Below are 22,069 nucleotides of genomic sequence, written 5' to 3'. Positions count from 1 at the left end.
CGTTTCACGGTAAGGCCTACACTTGTTGTATTTGGCGCATGTGACAAATAAAGTTTGATTTGATCAACAGCCATCCTTGCCTGCCAGAACTGGAGGTGACTCTGTAAACATGCCACCCTTTACCTATTCCAGGTATTTCCTCACCTCACACGGAGCACTTAATGCTCTCTGCCAGGTTGACCCTCTGGCTGGACAGTGACCTCAGACACAATCTTCAATGTGAGGAAGCTATATTTCTGAAGCACTGTGGTCGAGATGCTTGCTGCATTCATCCTCCTGGCATCTTTCTGCGGTCCTGCTGCTCCACGGCTGTACCCTCTGATTTACTGAAGTACAAAAGGCTCTGCTTCCCTCATCAGTGGCTCCATCTCTGTTGAGTGAGCGAGGTACCAGAGACACACTTGGGTCCATCAGCCAAGCTGCATGTGAGAAGTGCTCACACAGTGACTTCAGGAGGATCTGTGTCAACTGTTTTGTCAAGTGTGCCTCAAGTTTGAGAAGGCACGGCACCACATCAGACAGCGACTGTCAGTTTGAAGGTGGTCAGTGTGAATTTTGAATGGCTCCAGCAACGTCACAAGCTGCTCTAGCTTGGCCCAGCCAAGTTCTGTGCTCGCCCTCCTATTTCTTCCCTGTTAGCTAGTGATAGCTAGTGATAGTGATCCACAAACTAGGCCTCTTTGAAACATCGCCATCTACTGGCAGCATTAGAAAAAAAGCTTAAATCCCCAGAAATGTAGGAAAAAAAACTCTAACTAATCATAATCTATGTGGGTTTTTATTTTATATGAGTTCGTTTTGCAGCAAAAGGTAATAGTTTCAGTATAGTTTTAGCTTTCCAAATGTTTTTTGTTTTTATTTTTATTTCAGTTTACAAAATTGATTTTAAAATTGTAGTTTTTATTTTAGTTTCAGTTTTTGTTTTCTATAATAACCTTGCTTACTATCAATGTTAGTGAAACCAGCCACAAATGATTAACATATGACCACTTTTAGATTGTCTAAAACTGGACTCTCCCCTCCGTATGTATTTGGACAGTGAAGCAAAACTTTTAAATGTGGCTCTAAACACCAGCATTTTGGATTTGAGATTAAATGTTTTACATGAGGTGGCAGTAGGGTACAGTGGGGTAAATTGAGCCAAAGGGGTAAATTGAGCCATCCTTGTTTCTAGGAAACCATACAAAATGTTTATAATTTGACCAAAAAATCTGAATTTCTCAGAGTCTGGAAGGAAGAAATCACATGGAAAGTGTGATAAGCAAGTTAGGTCCAAAAACAGATTTTCATCAAGTTATATAAATGCATTGCGTTAGAGGTTCCATGATGCTTGTATCTAAACCAAAGTAGATACTTTTAAGATTGTTCTATACATTGAAGAATTGGGGTCTCTATAAGCTTCAATATAAGGTCCTAAACCTAACATGAAAGTGCATCATTGTAGCTTTATGGGCTAAATATAGTCAAAATGTTCACCTTGGGGTAAGTTGAGCCAATGGCAAGTTGAGCAAATGTAAGTGTTTTCTTCCCAGGTGTAATGCAAGACATTACTATTGTGATTGTGTTGAATTGTGTTTGGGAAATAAAGATAGACATGGTTTTTATTTTACTATTTTTTTCAGTACAGAAATATGTAGGAGGTTTAGCTTACCATCAACTTAACCCAGAGTAAGCATAGCCATAACATGATGCAGCCACCAGTATGGTTGAAAATATGAAGAGTGGTACTCAGTAATGTGTTCTATTGGATTTGCCCCAAACATAAACCGTTGTATTCACTATTAATGCACACAGAGTGAGTCCATTCAACATATGTGACTTGTTAGGCAAAGTTTTACTCCTGAACTTATTTAGGCTTGCCATAACAAAGTGGTTGAATACTTATTGACTCAAGACATTTCAGCTTTTCATATTTAATTCATTTGTAGAACATTAGAAAAAAATGATTTCACTGTAACATTATGGGTTATTGTGTGTTGGCCAGGCTGTAACACAACAAAATGTGGAAAAAGTCAACAGGTGTGAATCATTTCTGAAGGCACTAAATGTCTAGGGCTCTCGAGTGGCACAGCAATCTAAGGCACTGCATCTCAGTGCACGAGGCATCACTACAGTCCCCAGTTCGATTCCAGGTTGTATCACATCCGGCCATGATCGGGAGTCCCATAGGGCTGTGCATCACTGGGGTAGGTCTTCATTGTAAATAAGAATTTGCTCTTGCCTGGTTAAATAAAAAAAGACAAACAACAATGATTGCAAACTTAAACAAACCATACACCTTGTTAAATGTGAGTGAGTAGATAAGATGCTGATAATGACATGATTACGAAAAACAATGCATCATGAATAAAGTTACAACAAAACATGCTAACCTCTCACCAATACCAGTAACAAGGGAAGAGCGGGGGGTTTTATGATATATTTCCCTATTTCTCACTTTTTATCATTCACAATTAATTCATGATTATGCATAATAATGTTATCTTCCACATGAATTTATAGACATTCCTATTGGGCAAAACAGAATCTGAAACACAACCAAAACAAGCTGTGAATGGATCCAAAATGTTTGTAAAGTCACAAGCGTTATGTAGTCAATGTGTGCTATGATTATGGGACCAAATACTAAATGTTTTACTACTTTAATACACTATAAGTGAATTTGTCATGACTTCTAAACCGTAAAACAGGCATGTATTTAAAAAAAAAATCTAATTAAAAGATGACATTCTGTAGTGTCGCCTCAAATGAAACATTTGATCTCAAACCCAAAATGCTGGAGTATAGAAACCAATTCAAGTGTTTAGCTTCACTGTCCAAATACATTCTGAATCATTTATCTAACATTTTCCGAATACACTTTCTGTCAAGTTGTTGTGACAGCCTTCAATAAATGGAGTATGTTCAATAAATACAAATGTCTGTCCTGCAGCCAGTCCTGCTTTCATCTACCACCGACGATATTTCATCAGTCGACCTCCTTTGTTATAGTGCTCTGCAGCGGCAAATTGGCACACTTCAGCTCATATCACATGTATCATCAATCATATATCCCAACTGCACTATGGAAAATAAGAACAGTCACCATTACTATTGTGTTGACAATAAGAAAGACATCTCATATCATGCTTTACAGGCTTGGCTACAGCCCATGTGTCACACATGGAATGGATCAGAACTTACAAAACAGGCAAACCCCCTAAAACCCTCTAATTCAATGCCATGGACATGCTCCTTATCATTCCAATGCAGACTTGAAATCCAACCACAAAATGTGTGCCTGCAGTGTGTGTTAATTGGCATGTAAGTGTGCCAAACTGCCTGACGAGAGGAGGGGGGAGTTTGACGTTATGACATTGTAAGAGGGATTGGATCATCACACAGCCCACTGGAGCACATGCATTGTCATGAATCTGCCGTGAACCACAGTACCATCATTGGTCAACGCTTACTGGGAAAGGAGTTAGTCTGTGGACTGGAATCCCTTCTCCCAGATTAGATTGCGTGAGATTCTTCCCTATACACCGAGCTTACAAAACACTAAGAATGCTTTCCTAATATTGAGTTGCACCCCCCCTTTTGCCCTCAGAACAGGCTCAATTCGTTGGGGCATAGACTCTAAATGGACACCGATGCCTCCCACGGTTGTGTCAAGTTAGCTGGATGTCCTTTGGGTGATGGACATTAACCGGTCTCCTCCCCTTCACTGAGTGAAGGGGATTTAACAAGTGACATCAATAAGGGATCATAGCTTTCACCTGGATTCACCTCGTCAGTCGATGTCATGGAAAGAGCAGGTGTCATTAATGTTTTGTACACTCAGCGTGTACTGCGTCAATGGAAGAGTTAAGCTGTTACTGTGAGAACAGTAGATCCATTTTTTTTACAAAGAATATCCCATTAAAGACCATCTATGTTTATGTTGAGTGCAGATGTCATTGGGTGTTTTATTTAATGACGATTGTGTTTGAGCAACCAAGATGTCCGAGGGGGAGAGAGAGAGCATGGGCCCAGGAGGCTGGGAAGCCAGGTGGGGAAGTAGAAGCTTGATCACTTAACCCTAATACCCAAATACTATTACTTCTAGCCTAGCCATCTGCTCCGAGGCAGATAATGGGAATGTTGGGTTAGGATCAGAAAGGAGAGGACAGGGGAGCAAGCCAAAAATGAGAGAGGAGGGGGTCCAAAGTATGACAATTGAAATCAGACTGTCCCGAGGGGTATACTACGATGCAAGCTAGTTCTACTCTGGGTTTTCTAATGCTAGCCAGCTTGTAGTTAGCTTCACATTCCAGCTTAGGCTTTTATCTATATTAAAACAGTGAATATTGCTCGTCCGCCTGCCGTTAACTCTAGCAGGCTTGAAACTGCACATGCATGTCGGACGCCAAACTCTTCACTGAGACAATGCCGAAACATCAATCAATGGTCGAGTGAATGCCACACTTTTCCATTTGTGCCGAAATCAAAATGAAAGAAAAGTTGTCCTGCAAATTCCACAGGCTTTATGGTGTGAAATAGGTTTGTAGGAGGGCTGTCTTTATTTGATCAGTTTATTGCAATCTCTGGTGTGCTATTGTAGGGTTGCCCAGCCCCCGAAGTGACTCATCAACACTATATGCAAAATCATTTGTCTTCTCAGGAATTCAGCATTCTCTACTATGCAGAGATGTTGGGATTTAGAGAGGGACCGACCGTCTCGAGTCTACTTGCAGCATAAGGTAGATTAGGAGCTTTCTCCTAAAATGTAGGATGTTGATTATGTGGCGATGATTTGTTAATTATTTCTTCCTTTGCAACTCAATCATTTCTACATCCATTTGTGATGGAGATGTAGGTTACTTTTGAGAATGTGCTTTTTTATGTATACAGACTACTAGACAAAAGGAACTGCCGCCTGTTACTCACATAATATTTGTGAAGTGCATCTAAGTCTTATCTGCATGTATAGATTTGCGTGTGCTATAAGTCAAGTCATTGCCTTGTTTCTAACAAAATGGCCGTAGAACCTTCACCACTGGTATGCTAATGTTGGGTGGTGTATACTGAGATGCTAATACATTTCATTTTCAATTTGCTTGTGAAACCAGTTGCCCTGAAGTCCTGATTTAACTTCAGGAATTGTTCTTGACTATTTAAAAAGTCTGGTTCTTTTGTTTATTTTCTCATTTTCAAGGCTATTCCATTTTCTCTCAAAGGGAGGAGAGTTTTTAATTTCAAATATTCGTTCTTATATGATGCAGTGAGCTTTGATGTATTTTATATTAATCTGACTGTTTTGATAAAACTACGTCTGAAGTTGCTATTGATCAATCCAATCAGATAAACAGACGGTTATGTTCAGTGAAATGTGAATTAATCTGTTAAAGTTAAAGTACAAAAGGGAAAATAAATAAACATGAGGTGTATTTACAATGGTGTTTGTTCTTTACTGGTTGCCTTTTACTTGTGGCAACAGGTCACAAATATTTCTGCTGTGATGGCACACTGTGGTATTTCACACAGTAGATATGGGAGTTTATCAAAATTGGGTTGGTTTTCAAATTCTTTGTGGATCTGTGTAATCTGAGGGAAATATGCGTCTCTAATATGGTCATACATTTGGCAGGAGGTTAGGAAGTGCAGCTCAGTTTCCACATAATTTTGTGGTCCTCTCCACTCTTGAGAGCCAGGTCTGCCTAAGACGGACTTTCTCAATAGCAATTCTATGCTCACCGAGTCTGTACATAGTCAAAGCTTTCCTTAAGTTTGGGTCAGTCACAGTGGTCAGGTAATCTGCCACTGTTTACTCTCTGTTTGAGGCCAGATAGCATTCTAGTTTGCTTTGTTTTTTTTTGTTAATTCTTTCCAATGTGTCAAGTAGTTATCTTTTTTTTTCTCATGATTTGGTTGGGTCTAATTGTGTTCTTTTTCTCCCTCTCACTCTCCGATCATGCCTAGACTAATGCTTTGTAATGCTTTTTACTGTAGCTTAAGCGTATGCCTTTTATGCGAATCCATTCATTTAAACATTTTAATTAAATATTTTCTTAGTTCTTTCTAGACCTTTCTACTACTGCAACTCAACTATAGTCTCTTGCATATTGCTAAATAATCTTTATGGAGTCAGATAATTCATTTAATAGACTGTCAACATATTAATTTAATTGTCTTTTGGGTGCAGCTGTTTGACATACATACATACATACATACATACATACATCATACATACATACATACATACATACATACATACATACATACATACATACATACATACATACATACATACATACATACATACATACATACATACTAGTTTACTTTGTTTTTTACATACATACATACATACATACATACATACATACATACATACATACATACATACATACTTTTTACATACATACATACATACATACATACATACATACATAATACTTTTTACATACATACATACATACATACATAATCCATACATACATACATACATACATACATACATACATACATACATACATACATACATACATACATACATACATACATACATCAGATAACATACATACATACATACATACATACATAGATACATACATACATACATACATACATACATACATACATACATACATACATACATACATACACACACCATGCCAAACTATAGTATACCTTGCCAAAACTATAGTTTGCCAACAAGAAATTTGTGGAGTGGTTGAAAAACAGGTTTTAATGACTCCCACCTAAGTGTATGTAAGCTTCCGACACACACACACACACACACACACACACACACACACACACACACACACACACACACAGTTGAAGTTGGAAGTTTACATACACTTAGGTTGGTTTCAACCACTCCACAAATGTATTGTTAACAAACCATAGTTTTGGCAAGACGGTTATGAATGTTCTTTGTGCATGACACAAGTAAACAGCACAAACTGGCCCTAACCAGAATAGAAAGAGGAGTGGAGGCCCCGGAGCACAACTGAGCAAGAGGACAAGTACATTAGAGTGTCTACGAGATCTGCCTAGAAGGCCAGAATCCCGGAGTCAACTCTTCACTGTTGACATTGAGACAGGTGTTTTGTGGGTACTATTTAATAACGCTGCCAGTTGAGGACTTGTGAGGCGTCTGTTTCTCAAACTAAACACTAATTTACTTGTCCTCTTGCTCAGTTTTGCACCGGGGCCTCCCACTCCTCTTTCTATTCTGGTTACAGCCAGTTTGCACTGTTCTGTGAAGGGAGTAGTACACAGCGTTGTATAAGATCTTCAGTTTCTTGGCAATTTCCTCGCACGGAATAGCCTTCATTTTTCAGAACAAGAATAGACTGACGAGTTTCAGAAGAAATTTCTTTGTTTCTGGCCATTATTTGAGCCTGTAATCGAACCCACAAATGCTAATGCTCCAGATACTCAACTAGTCTAAAGAAGGACAGTTGTATTGCTTCTTTAATAAGCACAACCGTTTTCAGCTGTGCTAATATAATTGCAAAATGGTGTTCTAATGATCAATTCCACCATCGCTGAACCAGACAGGACTGGCAAAAAATGCTCTTCACTGATGAGTCGCAGTTTTGTCTCACAAGGGGTGATGGTCGGATTTGCGTTTATGGTCGAAGGAATGAGCGTTACACTGAGGCCTGTACTGTGGAGCGGGATTGATTGGGAGGTGGAGGGCCTGTCATGGTCTGGGGCGGTGTGTCACAGCATTATCGGTCTGAGCTTGTTGTCATTGCAGGCAATCTCAATGCTGTGCGTTACAGAGAAGACATCCTCCTCCCTCATGTGGTACCCTTCCAGGTACCCTTCCCCCCAGAAATGTCCGGGAACTTGCAGGTACCTTGGTGGAAGAGTGGGGTAACGTCTCACAGCAATTACTGGCAAATCTGGTGCAGTCCATGAGGAGGAGATGCACTGCGGTACTTAATGCAGCTGGTAGCCACACCAGATACTGACTGTTACTTTTAATTATGACACCCCCTTTGTTCAAGGACACATTATCCCATTTCTGTTAGTCACAGATCTGTGGAACTTGTTCAGTTTATGTCTCAGTTGTTGAATGTTGTTATGTTCATACAAATATTTACACATGTTCATCTTGCTGAAAATAAACGCAGTTGACAGTGAGAGGATATTTATTTTTTTGAGTTTATATATGTCGGCTTGATTTACCGTGTATGACCTGGACTGTTTGGACTTAGCTGCTGGCGTTTAGACCAACACTACCGAGAACCCGAATTCATGTACTGAACCCTGCTATCCTTGACCCCGGCTGCGGCCTGGGTGGACCAGGATGGAGGAACCAACACAGGTACTGTCCTGTTCAAAATAACTCTCATTCTGAGGTGATTTTGGTGACGGTCTCCCACTTCATTTGTGGCAAACTCTCCTAACCTGAAGAGGTTTGTCACAATACATACACACATACTTTTTTTTATCCCCGTCCCCGCAGGAGGCCTTTTGGTCGGCCATCAATGTAAATAAGAATTTGTTAATTGACTTGCCTAGTTAAATCAAGGTTAAATAAATACAAATAAATTAAAATAAATTAACTTGTTTGTAGTGGAGCAGGTTGAGAGTTTAAGGTTCCTTGGTGTCCACATCACCAACAAACTATCATGGTCCAAACACACCAAGACAACACCTTTTCCCCCTCAGGAGACTGAAAAGATTTGGCATGGGTCCTCAGATCCTTAAAAAAGTTCTGCACCATCGAGAGCATCCTGCTCGGCCTCCGACCTCAAGGCACTACAGAGGGTCGTGCGTACGGCCCAGTACATCATTCGGGTCAAGCTTCCTGCCATCCAGGACCTCTATACCAGGCGGTGTCAGAGGAAGGCCCAAAGATTTACCAAGGACTCCAGCCACCCTTGTCAAAGACTGTTCTCTCTGCTAACACACGGCAAGTGGTACCGGAGCACCAAGTCTTAGGTCACAAAGGCTTCTTAACATCTTCAACCCCCCCCCCCTCCCCTCGCAAGCCATAAGACTCTTGAACAGTTCATCAAATAGCTACCCGCACTATTCGCAATGTCCCCACCCCACCCACCAATTTTTACACTGCTGCTACTCTGTTTATTATCCATGCATAGTCACTTTACCTCTACCTACATGTACACATTACCTCAACTAACCGGCTGCCCCACATATTGACTCTGTACCGGAGCCCCCTGTATATAGCCTCGCTACTGTTATATTATTGTTGCTCCTTAATTATTTGATATATTTCTATAAATTTTTCTCTTAAAACTGCATTGTTGGTTGATGGCTTGTCAGTAAGCATTTCACTTTAAGGTCTACTACACCTGTTGTATTCGGAGCATATCATTTTGTTTGATTTGAGGGTCAGTTCGAAACAGACAAAAGGAGGAGGTGGGGCTGAGAGAGGCTCCAAAGGGTTGGTGGGAAAAACTCCCCCTTATAAGCACCCTCACAGGTGAGTTAGAGCTTCTCCTTTTCCCCTCTCCGATCATCCATCACGCAGTAAGTCTTTTGTGTATCTTTAGGGAGGGATGCCACCAGAAGAGCTTAATTCAAAAGCTGGCTTTGGTAGCTTAGGCAGACGGCTCCACACAAATCCAATTGTTAACATAATGGGATTGGGAAAGAAAAACGCAGCACATGGAGGGAGAAAAAGAAAGGGTAGAGCAAAGTGTAGATACGAGAGGAGGAGGAAGAGGTCAAGCAAAAACATCTGCAGCGGGAAAGGAGAACAACATGGTGATGGATGGAATCAACTTCACGTCTCATACACTGAACAAAGTACACGCGTATTTTGTTCTGCCCCGGGTTGGGAAATATACTCTCACTTAAAAGGGGACAAGCAAACAAACAAATATCTGTGAAAGTAAAACCTTTGCTTCCCTCAGCTAAAAAAAAAAAAAAAAAAAAAAGCACTCTAGACCGAGGCTCTTTGTTCAGTTGTGCCTGAGATTTGCGGTTTAGTTGTTCTGTTTGCATTCATTCTACCTCTAAAATATTCAGTAGAAGGAAAAAAATAGACGGGCAGAGAGCTCGGAATAAAGAGTGTAACTGGTCTGTTAAGAGGAGAGGCGGAAGAAGTGAGTGAAAAGGGTAGGCACGCAATGGAGGAAATATCTTTGAGGAGAGAGAAAGTCAACTGGGGAACAAAAAGTGGGTCAGAATGAAGGGTATAAGAGTACACTTCTTTCCTAACGATCAGCTTACTTCTCCTTCTTGGCCATTTCTCCTTTGTTCGCGAGTAGGAGTCCTAAGATGTTACTGGGCAACAGAAAACAGCAGGGAGACAGCCACCTTTGCAGATTTCAGTCTTCATTGAAAAAGAAATAAACATCCATACAAGTCAAGGACATTACATCATCATACAACTGGTTAGTTCACACGAGAATATCCAGAAACGTTGTACTGTTGATGAAGATCCAAAAAGTTTATATTTGACAAGGTAAAGTCTGCAGTTGGACTCACATTGTCAATACTACTGTTATTCTCTTCAAAATAAAAAGTGTACATGGATTACACACTACATGACCAAAAGTGTGTGGAGACCTGCTCGTCGAACATCACATTCCAAAAGCACGGGCATTAATATGGAGTTGGTCCCCCCTTTGCTGCTATAACAGCCTCCACTCTTCTGGGAAGGCTTTCCACAAGATGTTGGAACATTGCTGAAGGGACTTGCTGAAGGGATTGCTTCCATTCAGCCACAAGAGCATTATGGAGGTCGGGCACTGATGTTGGGCGATTAGGCATGGCTCGCAGTCTGCATTCCAATTAATCTCAAAGGTGTTCGATGGGTTGAGGTCAGGGCTCTATGCAGGCCAGTCAAGTTCTTCCACACCCATCTCAACAAACCATTTCTGTATGGACCTCACTTTCTGCAAGGGGGCATTGTCATGCTGAAACAGGAAAGGGCCATCTCCAAACTGTTGCCACAAAGTTAGAAGCACAGTATTGTCTGGAATGTCAGTGTATGGTGTAGCGTTAGGTTCCCCCTTCACTGGAACTAAAGGGCCTAGCCTGTGACCATGAAAAACAGCCCCAGACCATTATTCTTTTGCCACCAAACTTTACAGTTGGCACTATGCATTCAGATAGGTAGCGTTCTCCGGTCATCCGCCAAACCCGGATTTGTCTGTTGGACTGCCAGATGGTGAAGTGTGATTCATCACTCCAGAAAACGTGTTTCCTCTGCTCCAGAGTCCAATGGCGGCGAGCTCCAGCCAAGGCTTGACATTGCTCATGGTGATCTTAGGTTTGTGTGCGGCTGCTCGGCCATGGAAACCCATTTCATGAATTTCCCGACGAACAGTTCTTGTGCTGAAGTTGCGTCCAGAGGCAGATTGGAACTCGGCAGGGAATGTTGCAACCGAAGACAAGCACTCAGCGGTTCCATTCTGCGAGCTTGTTTTGGCCTACCACTTCACAACTGAGCTGTTGTTGCTCCTAGACGCTTCCACTTCACAATAGCAGCGCTTACAGTTGACTGGGGCAGCTCTAGAAGGGCAGAAATTTTATGAATTGACGTGTTGGAAAGGTGGCATCCTTTGACTGTGTCACATTGAAAGTCACTGAGCTCTTCAGTAAAGCCATTCTACTGGCAATGAATGTTATGTAGATTGCATGGCTGTGTCCGCAACAAGTGTGCCTGAAATAGCTGAATCCACTCATCTGAAGGGGTGTCCACATACTTTTGGCCCTGTAGTGTATTTCATTTGTATAGTTTACAACTTTACATTGTTCAGTATGTGTGTTGTCCATGCTTACCTACATGACCATCAACTTTCACTGTATACACAGATATCGTTGCTTGAAATCTCATTTTCAGTTCATAACCAGATGTTGTTAACAGAAAAACAAGAGTAATATCTGGGACACAAACTGTTGTATTGAGGCTTCTAAACAAAATATTCACAATACAGTGGAAAAAGAGTTCGCCCCTGTCTCAATCATACATTTTATTTCACCCCCTCTAACTTTCCCTCCTTATTCGATTCTCTTTTAGCATCTCTTGCACATTTTTCATGCACCTGAAAGTTCAAAATATTTATCTACTGATAAAAATGTGGTTTCTGACTGCTTTCATTTAATCAAATAGAATTTTGTAGGCTTATGGAATAATAAGCATAGCCAAAATGTCTGAATTGAATACACACATTTACAAATAAATATAGAGCTGGTCTCCAACCCTACTTACTTTCCCTCAAAATATTTGTATTTCAGCAATTCACAATTATTTTGTACGTTTATTTTTTTTCCCCAGAACTGTACCAAAAAAAAAAAAAAATCGCCATTCAGATGCTTAAGCTCTCTATTCCCATCATATGTTCTCTCCTCTTAAACCACAATTTACCGTTGTAAAACAACACATTCTAGCCAAAAGCTCTGTTTGTGCATATTTGTGGGGTGCAATAATATAAATACTGTGTTGTCAGATTTGTTTCATATCTAGAAACAGTGTACTTTGTGTATGCACGCATAGGTGGATGTGCCCTATAGCATGTGTCTCTGCATCTGTAACTGAGCTCTATCAGACATGTAAGATCTTCAGGTGCATTTGGCATCTTTCACAAGTGAAGGGACTGCAACTTAAGTGCAGAAGTGTGCTTCGGAGGAGTGAGCAAACTTGCTATGTAGTGTACCCCAGGAAAACATTACTATACAATAAAGTGTATGTCTAGAAAAAGTCGCGAGAAGAATCGCATGCATACAATGTTCTCAGTAACATGTATGCAGTGTTGAGATGTTAAAATGCAATATAGTACTTTAAGTAGATAGATCAACATGTACTTTACACTTTGTGTGGAAAGTAACACACTATATCAGTAGTTCTATAACTTTGTTAGTATCATGAAAAAAATCTCATGAACTGTTGATCTCATGAGCAAATTAACTGTTTGTTTGTCTGTCTGTCGGAGTGAGCAAGGTGAGCCGCACACGCTCTACTGAAGACAAACTACTTACTAACTCAGGTTTGATTACTAGTTTCTCCTTTCATAGGTGGAGCTGCTTTCCTTTGCTAGTCTGAGCTATATATGAGCTGCTTAATTAGCCATATACAGTGCATTCATAAAGTATTCAAACTCCTGGACTTTTTCCACATTTTGTTACATTCCAGCCCCATTCTAAAATGTGTAAAAGAAATGTCTCAGTCTACACACAATACCCCATAACGACAAATCAAATACAGGTTCTTAGAAATAGCCATAAGTATTCAGACCCTTTTCTATGAGACTCAAAATTGTGCTCAGGTGCATCCTGTTTCCTTTGATCCACCTGTGCTAAATTCAATTGATTGGACATGATTTGGAAAGGTACACACCTGTCTATATAAGGTCCCACAGTTGACAGTGCATGTCAGAACAAAAACCAAGCCATGAGGTCGAAGGAATTGTCCTTGGAGCTCCTAGACAGGAGTGTGTCGAGGCACAGATCTGGGGAAGGGTACCAAAACATTTCTGCAGCATTGAAGATCCCCAAGAACACAGTGGCCTCCATAATTATTTAATGGAAGAAGCTTGGAACTACCAAAACTCTTCCTAGAGCTGGCTGCCCGGTCAAACTGAGCAATCAGGGGAGAAGGGCCTTGGTGAAGGAGCTGACCAAGAACCCGATGGTCACTCTGACTGAGCTCCAGAGTTCCTCTGTGGAGATGGGAGAATCTTGCAGAAGAACAACCATCTTTGCAGCACTCCACCAATCAGGCCTTGATGGCAGAGTGGCCAGACGGAAGCCACTCCTCAGTAAAAAGGCACAACGGCCCGCTTGGAGTTTGCAAAAAGGCACCTAAAAGGACTCTCAGACCATGAGAAACAAGATTCTCTGGTCTGATGAAACCAAGATTGAACTCTTTGGCCTGAATGCCAAGCGTCACGTCTGAAGTAAACCTGGCTCCATCCCTACGGTAAATCATGGTGGTTGCAGCATCATGCTGTGGGGATGTTTTTCATTGGCAGGGACTGGGAGACTAGTCAGGATCAAGGGAAAGATGAACAAAGTATAGAAAGATTCTTGATGAAAACCTTCTGCAGAGCACTCAGGACCTCAGACTGGGGGGCGAAGATTCACCTTCCAACAGGAACGACCCTAAGCACACAACCAAGACAACGCATGTCCTTGAGTGGCCCAGCCAGAGCCCGGACTTGAACCCGATCTAACATCTCTGGAGAGACCTGAAAATAGCTGTGCAACGACGCTCCCCATCCTTCCTGACAGTTCTTGAGAGGATCTGCAGAGAAGAATGGGAGAAACTCCCCAAATAAAGGTGTGCCAAGCTAGTACCCAAGAAGACTTGAGGCTGTAATCGCTGCCAAAGGTGCTTCAACAAAGTACTGAGTAATGGGTCTGAATACTTATGTAAATTTCATATTTCAGTTGTTTATTTGTAATAAATTATTGAACATTTCTTAAAGCCTGTTTTTGCTTTGTCATTATGGGGTATTGTGTGTAGACTGATGGGGAAAAAAACAAACAATTTAATGAATTTTAGAATAAGGCTATAACATAACAAAATGTAGAAAAAGTCAAGGGTTCTGAATAATTTCTGAATGCATTGTAAGCCAAATATCTGTACATATTTCCTATATTTTCATTCAAAATCTTTCTCTCAGGCTGCCAGTTTTGGTTATACACCACATGTCGGCTACACGGACCCATGGACGTGTATAGAGGGCACACTTGTCACTAGACGGAAGAGATCAATGGCAAAGATCAGATGTGCACCCTCTATACATTTCTATGGACAGCAGCTGTCATGATTTCTCCAAAGAGACTTGCTCCGCCTGTTCGAGAACTAAATGAAGAAACGAGCCGAGATCGGATCATGGAAACACGCGCCCGGTAGAGATGTTGATTCTGAAAGTAACGCACAACTTTGACAAAAATCATAATATTACCCAGTTTGAAAAAGTAACATTACTTAACTCCATTACTCCTAAAATAATGGGATTACCTTGCATGTTACCTTTGTAACGCATTCCCCCAACACTGCATGCATGTGCATAAAACAAGTGTTAGAACACAACAAAGTCTGTGCATCACTCAACTTAGAAACCTAAATGTAATGCAGGTTTTGTGCAGGAATGGACAGAAACAACAAACTACATCTGAGGTGCAATGGAATTGCAAGACTCGTGTCAGGAATACTAATTTATGGTGTTCTATTACTTGATTTACAAGTTACTAAGGACTATAGGTTGGCAATGCTTTGGATGCTTCACAGTCCTCTTAAAATCTACTCTTTTGCATGCATTTAATCCAAACATAATCTCTCCCATTACTACGTCCAAGTCCCACCATTGGTCCTTAATCCACAGTGGGGTTAAAAAGATATTGCTACTGGGACTCTCCCCATTTTTGTCAGGTGAGGCATGTCAATATCCCTTGTTGAAAAACAGAAACTCAAAACACTCTTGCTCCACCTTAAAAATCTCTGTGTGCTTTAAATTTGGATAATTATATATTGTGTTTAGCTTGTGTATATTTTTTAAAAGTGAGAAAAAAAAGAGAGAATTTTGAGTTCCTCTGATTTCAAGTGAATTAAACAAAAGTTATCCCTCAAATCCAAATCTGAAATAAATAGTTGCTCTCCTGCTCCAAAATCCGCAGAGGACTGCAAGTATTTTGTCTAGTTATGTCCAGCATGGGCTGTATGTTCCGACCATGTCCTTGGCATCATTATTATTACAGTCATTATGTCACACTGAGGGGATCTCCTCACGTCAGGTTCCAGAGAGATCTTCCGGAGAGTTCAGTGTTTCTGAGAGGTCAGTTTCCCTCTCTTCTCTCCATGCATTACAACAGTAGTGAGATCACAGTATTCCAAGTGTGCTGAGGTTCTGTAAATCCCGGTCTGTGGAGAATATGACATCAAATATGACATTCAACTTCCCTTGGTCTGGTAATAAAGATACCCCTTTCAGTTTTGTGAGGATGTTATTAGCCAGGGTGTCTGATGCCATCTTGTGTGTAGTCCATAGTAGTCCCAGTAGGCATTAGGGTTGAATGGACAGATGGGAAGAGAAGGCAGCCCATCGTGAAAATCCCTGGCGTTCCAAGCAGCGTTCTCTCTCAAACCACTAAGGGGAAACGATAAGATAAAAAAAAGGTTTCAGAAAATAAGGAAATGAAATCAACCCATTTTGTAGAAACTTCCATGATGACAATGTGGTATGGAGACTTGCAAGTCTACTCAATGCACATAAGGTTTGGGGATGATTCCATGACAATTGTCTGATCCCGCTTTTAAAACGAGAGATCAGTTTCCAGCAATTGTATGTATAACCTCAGATCAGGACTACACAAAAAACACACTATCCCACAAAACAGAGCTAGAGCCTATAGTCTAGACCATCTAAAATAGGATCGACAACAAAACACAGCCCCAGTGGTACCTTCTGAATAAGGGACGTGATCTGACAGAGGACAAAGTAGAAACAGAAAATGTCATTCAATTAAAATCAGAAAAGTACCTAATAATCTCAAATTTGTTTCAGAAGAAGTCCAAATTTCTACATGATATTGGAAACTTACACGAGGGGGCAGACGTTAAGGAAATACTGGTCCTGGGTTTGCATAAGCATCGGATAGACCCATAGCATGCAACTGCTGGTTAAGAGAGAACACTGTATTTACTGAGTCTTTCAAGCATCTAACTACCGTATCTATCGAGGAAAGTAGTTTATCATTTGATTGACATTGCGGTCTGGGTGTGATCATGTTATTAGTGTGTACTTCACAAAAAAGCACGAGCCAAGAGCATTCAAAGTTAATTTAGGGTGAGGTCGAGTACAGTAGTAAGCATATCTTTGAAAAGATTCACTGTAACTAATAGATCTATAGAGAATCCTGTTCTGATATGGTCAAGACTGTATTTTGCTCTCTTTATGATCTCAGTGTAGTGTTCTCATAACCCTTTAGAAGAGCTAGAGCGGCTCCCCAAGTGAGATCTACATGTCAATGGATGTTGAGGACAGGAAACATCAAATAGTGACAACAGTGTCAGCAACACCTCAATGGTTCCTATACATTAGGTCTGACAGCATGAGCCTCTAATAACGTCACGTTCAAACCAGATGGGTCCTAAATGCACAGCGAAAAGCTTCAGTATGCTTCAGCAGCTAGGACACAGTAGGCCATTAAACCTACCTTAAGGGCTCATAGCTAGCTTCTCCTGTCGATTACAAAAATACCCCTTACCGATTATCATAATTAGAACCCCTGGGGTGTATCCTTTGTACCGTTTCTGTTGCAAAACGTTTTGCGACAGAAACAGTTTACTCCAAACAGAAAAAGTTTTGCAACAAAAATTAGAGTTTCTGTTGGACAAATTCAGGTAGGTCCCTACCATTTGGTTCCACTTGCTTCCTTTTGGTTTCCCTTGCAAGATGTAATGAATACACCCCTGTAGTTTCCAATTTCAAACTTGATGAGAGTTTGGAATGTGAAACATAGACAAACTAGGCAAAAGTTAAAAAGGAAGTCTGTACCACTTTCAGAGTGACAGCAGGGACCTCGGCCCTTCAGCCTACTGTCTTGTTTCTCTGGGGCACAGTGGAGTCTGTGCCTCCGCCCCAAACCGTCCCGCCTCCACCAGCAACTGGGAGAGAGGACATGTTTCAATTACAGGTGAACACATTCATTAACCTTTATAAAGACTATCAGTATAAGTGCAGGGTTTAATCTTACTTTATGGACAAAATCATGGTAGCATGGGCAGTAGGATTGGGTAATCAACTATGTGATTGACACTGATGTCTACACAATCAAGTTTGTAGGTTCGGTGAACGGGCAGTGTCATGGTGACATTTCTGTTCACTTGTGTTCTTCCAATTGACCAGAATCAAGATATAACATGATGTACTTACTGTAAAAGTGTACAGAGAAGCATCGTCAAGACACAGCCAATCACACACAGCACTAGCGCCGTGGCAACTGTCTGTTGCCTGTGATTGGTGGCCACCACGGCTAGCAGGTCGGCGTGCTCGCATCGCATCCCTACAAAGCCTTGGTGACACCTGTCCAACATGGAGAGGAGAAAGGACATCATACAGCAACGTGGACTTGTTCCTTCAGGGGTGTTTGACAAATTCACAGACTCCATTTGCAATGGAGAGACCACAGCAAAAAAAAATAACAATCTATAAATATATCGTTGAAGTAGAATTAGTACATCTAAGTTTTAGGAATATTAGGTGGTAGTGAAGTTCAGTCTGCAAAACTATTTTGCATCAGATAAACAACCACACAATACCCTTCGTATTATGAACATGCCAAAAAGGGGTCTCGAGGATTCACTACTAAAAAACTATTTAGTAAAGACCCTAATCCTGGAGGGAGTTCTCTACTCTGCTCAGTCAGATAGAAGTGGACTGCCGCTCTCTAATTCCAATTTGCATCATGCTTAGACCAGCTCTATGAACTGCAGCGAATCCGTGTACAAACAGAGCACTGGCAGAACAAATCCTAAACACATATTGTTCTGAGGAGCGTGAAAGAGCTGTTCAACCGTCAGTCACAGACATTAACACTGGGTGGGTTACCCAACAAATACTCTCGATAACTAAAAATATAATAATTAGGACATATGCTATGTTGTGACTGCGCACCAGCAAGGACAGGTCACAAGTTCATGACTATCAAATAACAATTTCCCATACAGAGTAACACAATGATTCATTGGATATTGAAATAATGACGACTGTGTAACGAGAGCGAGAGAGAGAGAGAGAGAGAGAGAGAGAGAGAGAGAGAGAGATCCTTGTATTTTCTGCACCACAGGACAGGAAGTTGAACTTACACACATGCAGGGGTCTCCTCCAGAATCAGGAAACGACAGGTGCCATGGAAACAGAAGTGGCTGTGCGAGTCAGGACAGTCATCGAAGTGTGATCGAACAGCTGCTGCCACAAACTCTGAGTCAGAGACAGGAGATACATATGGACATTTTTCAAGGCCCCGAGGCAGAGGAAACGTATAGTGCTTCAGAAAGTATTCACACCCTTTTTCCACATTTTGTTGCCTTACAGCCTGAATTTAAAATGGATTACATTTGTCACTGGCCTACAGACAATACCCCATAATGTCAAAGTAGAATTATGTTATAGACATTTTTACAAATTCATTTAAACTGAAAAGCTTGAGTCAGTGAGTAGTCAACTCCTTTGTTATGGCGTAAAAATGTTCTTACCAAGTCACATAATAAGTTGCATGAACTCACTCTGTGTGCAATAATAGTGTTTAACATTATTTTTGAGTACCTCAGCCCTGTACCCCACACATACAATTATCTGTAAGATTCCTCAGTCGAGCAGTGAATTTCAAACACAGATTCAATCACAAAGACCTGGAAGGTTCTTCCAATGCCTTGCAAGGGCACCTTTTGGTTGATGGGTAAAAATAAAAAGCAAACAATGATTATTCCTCTGAGCATGGTGAAGTTATTAATTATACTTTGGATGGTGTATTAAAACACCAGGTCACTACAAAAATGTAGGCGTCCTTCCTAACTCAGTTGCCGGAGCGGAAGGAAACCTCTCAGGGATTTCACCATAACGGCTGTAATAGGAGCAAACTGAGGATGGAACAACAACATTTGTAGTTACTCCACAATGTTAACTTAATTGACAGAGTGAAAAGAAGGAAGTACAGAATAAAAAATATTCCAAAACATGCATTCAGTTTGGAACAAGGCACTAAAGTAATACAAAAATAATTGACAAAGCAATTAACACTCTTTGTATTCAGGACAAAAAGTAATGTTTGAGGAAAATCCAATACAACACATTACTGAGTACCACTCTCCATATTTTCAAGCATAGTGGTGGCTGCATCATGTTATGGGTATGCTTGTAATCATTAAAGACTGGGGAGTTTTTGATGATAAAAAAATAAACTGAAAAGAGCTAAAGGACAGGAAAACCTGTTTCAGTCTGCTTTCTACCAGACACAGAGATGAATTCACCTTTCAGAGGACAATACCCTAAAACGCAAGGTCAAATCGCCTATGGAAGTTGATTACCAAGACACTGAATGTTCCTGAGTGGCCAAGTTACAGTTTTGACTTAAATCTACTTGAAGACTTGAAAATGGTCGTCTAGCAATGATCAACCAATTTGACAGAGCTTTAAGAATTAAAAATAATTATAAATGGGCAAATATTGTACAATCCAGATGTGCCAGAAAGACTCAGCTGGAATGCTGCCAAAGGTGCATGTATTAACTCAGGGGTGTGAATACTTATGTAAATAAGTTATTTTGGCATTTCATTTTCAATAAATTATCAACACTTTCTAAAAACCTATTTTCACTTTGTCATTATGGGGTAATGTGTGGAGATGGATTAAATATTTTTTTTTCTCATACATTTTGAATTCAGGCTGTAACACAACAACAAACTATGGAATAAGTCAAGGGGAATGAATACTTTCTGAAGGCACTGTACTTCTTTTGTTACCTCTGAGTGACTTGGGGTTTGTCATGGCTTCATGTCAGGGACAAAGACCTCCGAGGGACAACCATGCATTAAGATGTGTCACATGCAAATGGACAAGTTAAACCCCAATCAAATCCCCAGTGCCACGACACAGCAAACAACAAGTCTGGCCATCATCAAACCCATTAGAAGTCTGGAGAAAGCACATCCCTGAAGCCAAGGAGTAAAATCCTCACCCTTTTCTTTCCAGGGCTTTGTCTGAAAAGATACCCGTCAAATCCTTGCTTCCTCCTTTGATTTCTGAATGACTCTCAAAGTGCATTTGAGGAGAAGATCAAAAAGGTCCCTTCTTCAGACCTCTCCTCCATTGAGCTTTGAGAGGACTTCAGGAAATAAGGACGGAGGAGGCAAGGATTTGACAGCTGGTAACCTTTTCAGACACAGCCCCCCATCCCTCTCCTGCCGCTTTCCTTCACATCCAATCAAACGTGATTTATTATGGCCAAACGATGCTGGAATAACAGAATGAATCTCCTGAAATAAATGAACATTGGAATGAGCTCAAGGGGTCAAGACTCAGGAGGAACACAGTAGCCAAATTACAGAGTCTGTGGACGAATTTCTTACTCATCAACTGTACAATGAGTTCCAAATTCCAACTGGACTGGCCCAAACAAAAGTTTGAGTATCTTTTCTCAGGCAGCCAAAACAGATGCCACAATGTGGCATTCAGAGAAAGAGGGAGTGAGTAAGAGAGAGAGAGAGAGAGAGGGAGGATGAACAGAGAGATAGACGGTTGCATTACAGCCGACCGTCACACACTCCATTCCATTGGTAAATGGCCGGTTGGATTCCAGCCTACATGCATTGTCCCTTCTCCTCTCTCTCTTTCAGAGCCTGTAAAAAGCTCTCTGTTCTCCCCTTAGGTATCTGCCCCAGCTACTCCTCAGCCCCTCTGGCAGCATCCCAAATGGCCCCCTATGGTCAAAATGCCATTAGGGCATTTCTGGATTTTGTGGTGACTCACAGATGATGACTGAAATGTGATCGGGGGTCGCCTGGGAATTAAGCTACAGGATTTTTATTTTAGTGTTGTTTGACATCTGCCACACTGGCTACTTTCTATCCAAACAGAGGACTAGATTCATATTAAAAAAATCAACTAATTCATTCATGTGCAGCACAGTGTCTGTATGTGTCCACTTTTGTAAGGCATTGTATGTTGCCATCTGACTCTTCACTAGAGAAGCCTTGAATTAACTTTGGCACCAGTCAATGAGTCTGAAGAGGTGAAAGATTCTCTGGAGCACCCTGTAGAGAGGTTTTATAGAGGCATTCATATTTAGACTGTCAGTCACCTGAAGAGAGACACACACACACACACACACACACACACACACACACACACACACACACACACACACACACACACACACTTACTTTTAACTGGAAGGTTGGTTGTAGTAATGGTGCTGGTAGTGGTAGAAAATAGCATAATGTTTACAGTGGTAGTAGTCACAGGAGGGGTGGTGGTCATAGTAGAATTAGTAGCAATAGTAGAATTATCCTGTCCGGTTCCATAGGTGAAGAGGGACCCTGTTAAAAGGAACAGATGAAATGCTTAGGTATACAAATCGGTACTGATTTTAAATTATGATCAGATAA

At 40.9% G+C, this 22,069-nt stretch overlaps 1 protein-coding gene across 2 annotated transcripts in view; it reads right to left on the bottom strand.

Annotated features, from left to right (window-relative positions):
* Positions 1-1,933: 1,933 nt before the first annotated feature.
* Positions 1,934-22,069, bottom strand: part of LOC118388782 (protransforming growth factor alpha-like) — a 26,108-nt gene continuing 5,972 nt past the window's right edge. Inside the window, exons 2-7 of one of the 2 annotated variants that reach the window (XR_008144623.1) lie at positions 21,845-22,000; positions 18,770-18,884; positions 17,838-17,987; positions 17,460-17,569; positions 10,183-16,049; positions 1,934-2,221 (exon numbers count right to left, since the gene is read on the bottom strand). Coding sequence is in view for 1 of the 2 variants with exons in the window: in XM_035778249.2 (XP_035634142.1) it covers positions 2,139-2,221; positions 17,460-17,569; positions 17,838-17,987; positions 18,770-18,884; positions 21,845-22,000 (614 nt within the window). In the remaining variant the exon portion in view is untranslated. The remainder of the gene's footprint in view (positions 2,222-10,182; positions 16,050-17,459; positions 17,570-17,837; positions 17,988-18,769; positions 18,885-21,844; positions 22,001-22,069) is intronic. The other variant, XM_035778249.2, reaches the window with a different exon arrangement.

The sequence above is a fragment of the Oncorhynchus keta genome, chromosome 10, assembly GCF_023373465.1.
Source record: "Oncorhynchus keta strain PuntledgeMale-10-30-2019 chromosome 10, Oket_V2, whole genome shotgun sequence".
Classification (NCBI taxonomy): Eukaryota; Metazoa; Chordata; class Actinopteri; order Salmoniformes; family Salmonidae; genus Oncorhynchus; species Oncorhynchus keta.
This window is presented reverse-complemented; position numbering and strand designations above follow the sequence as displayed.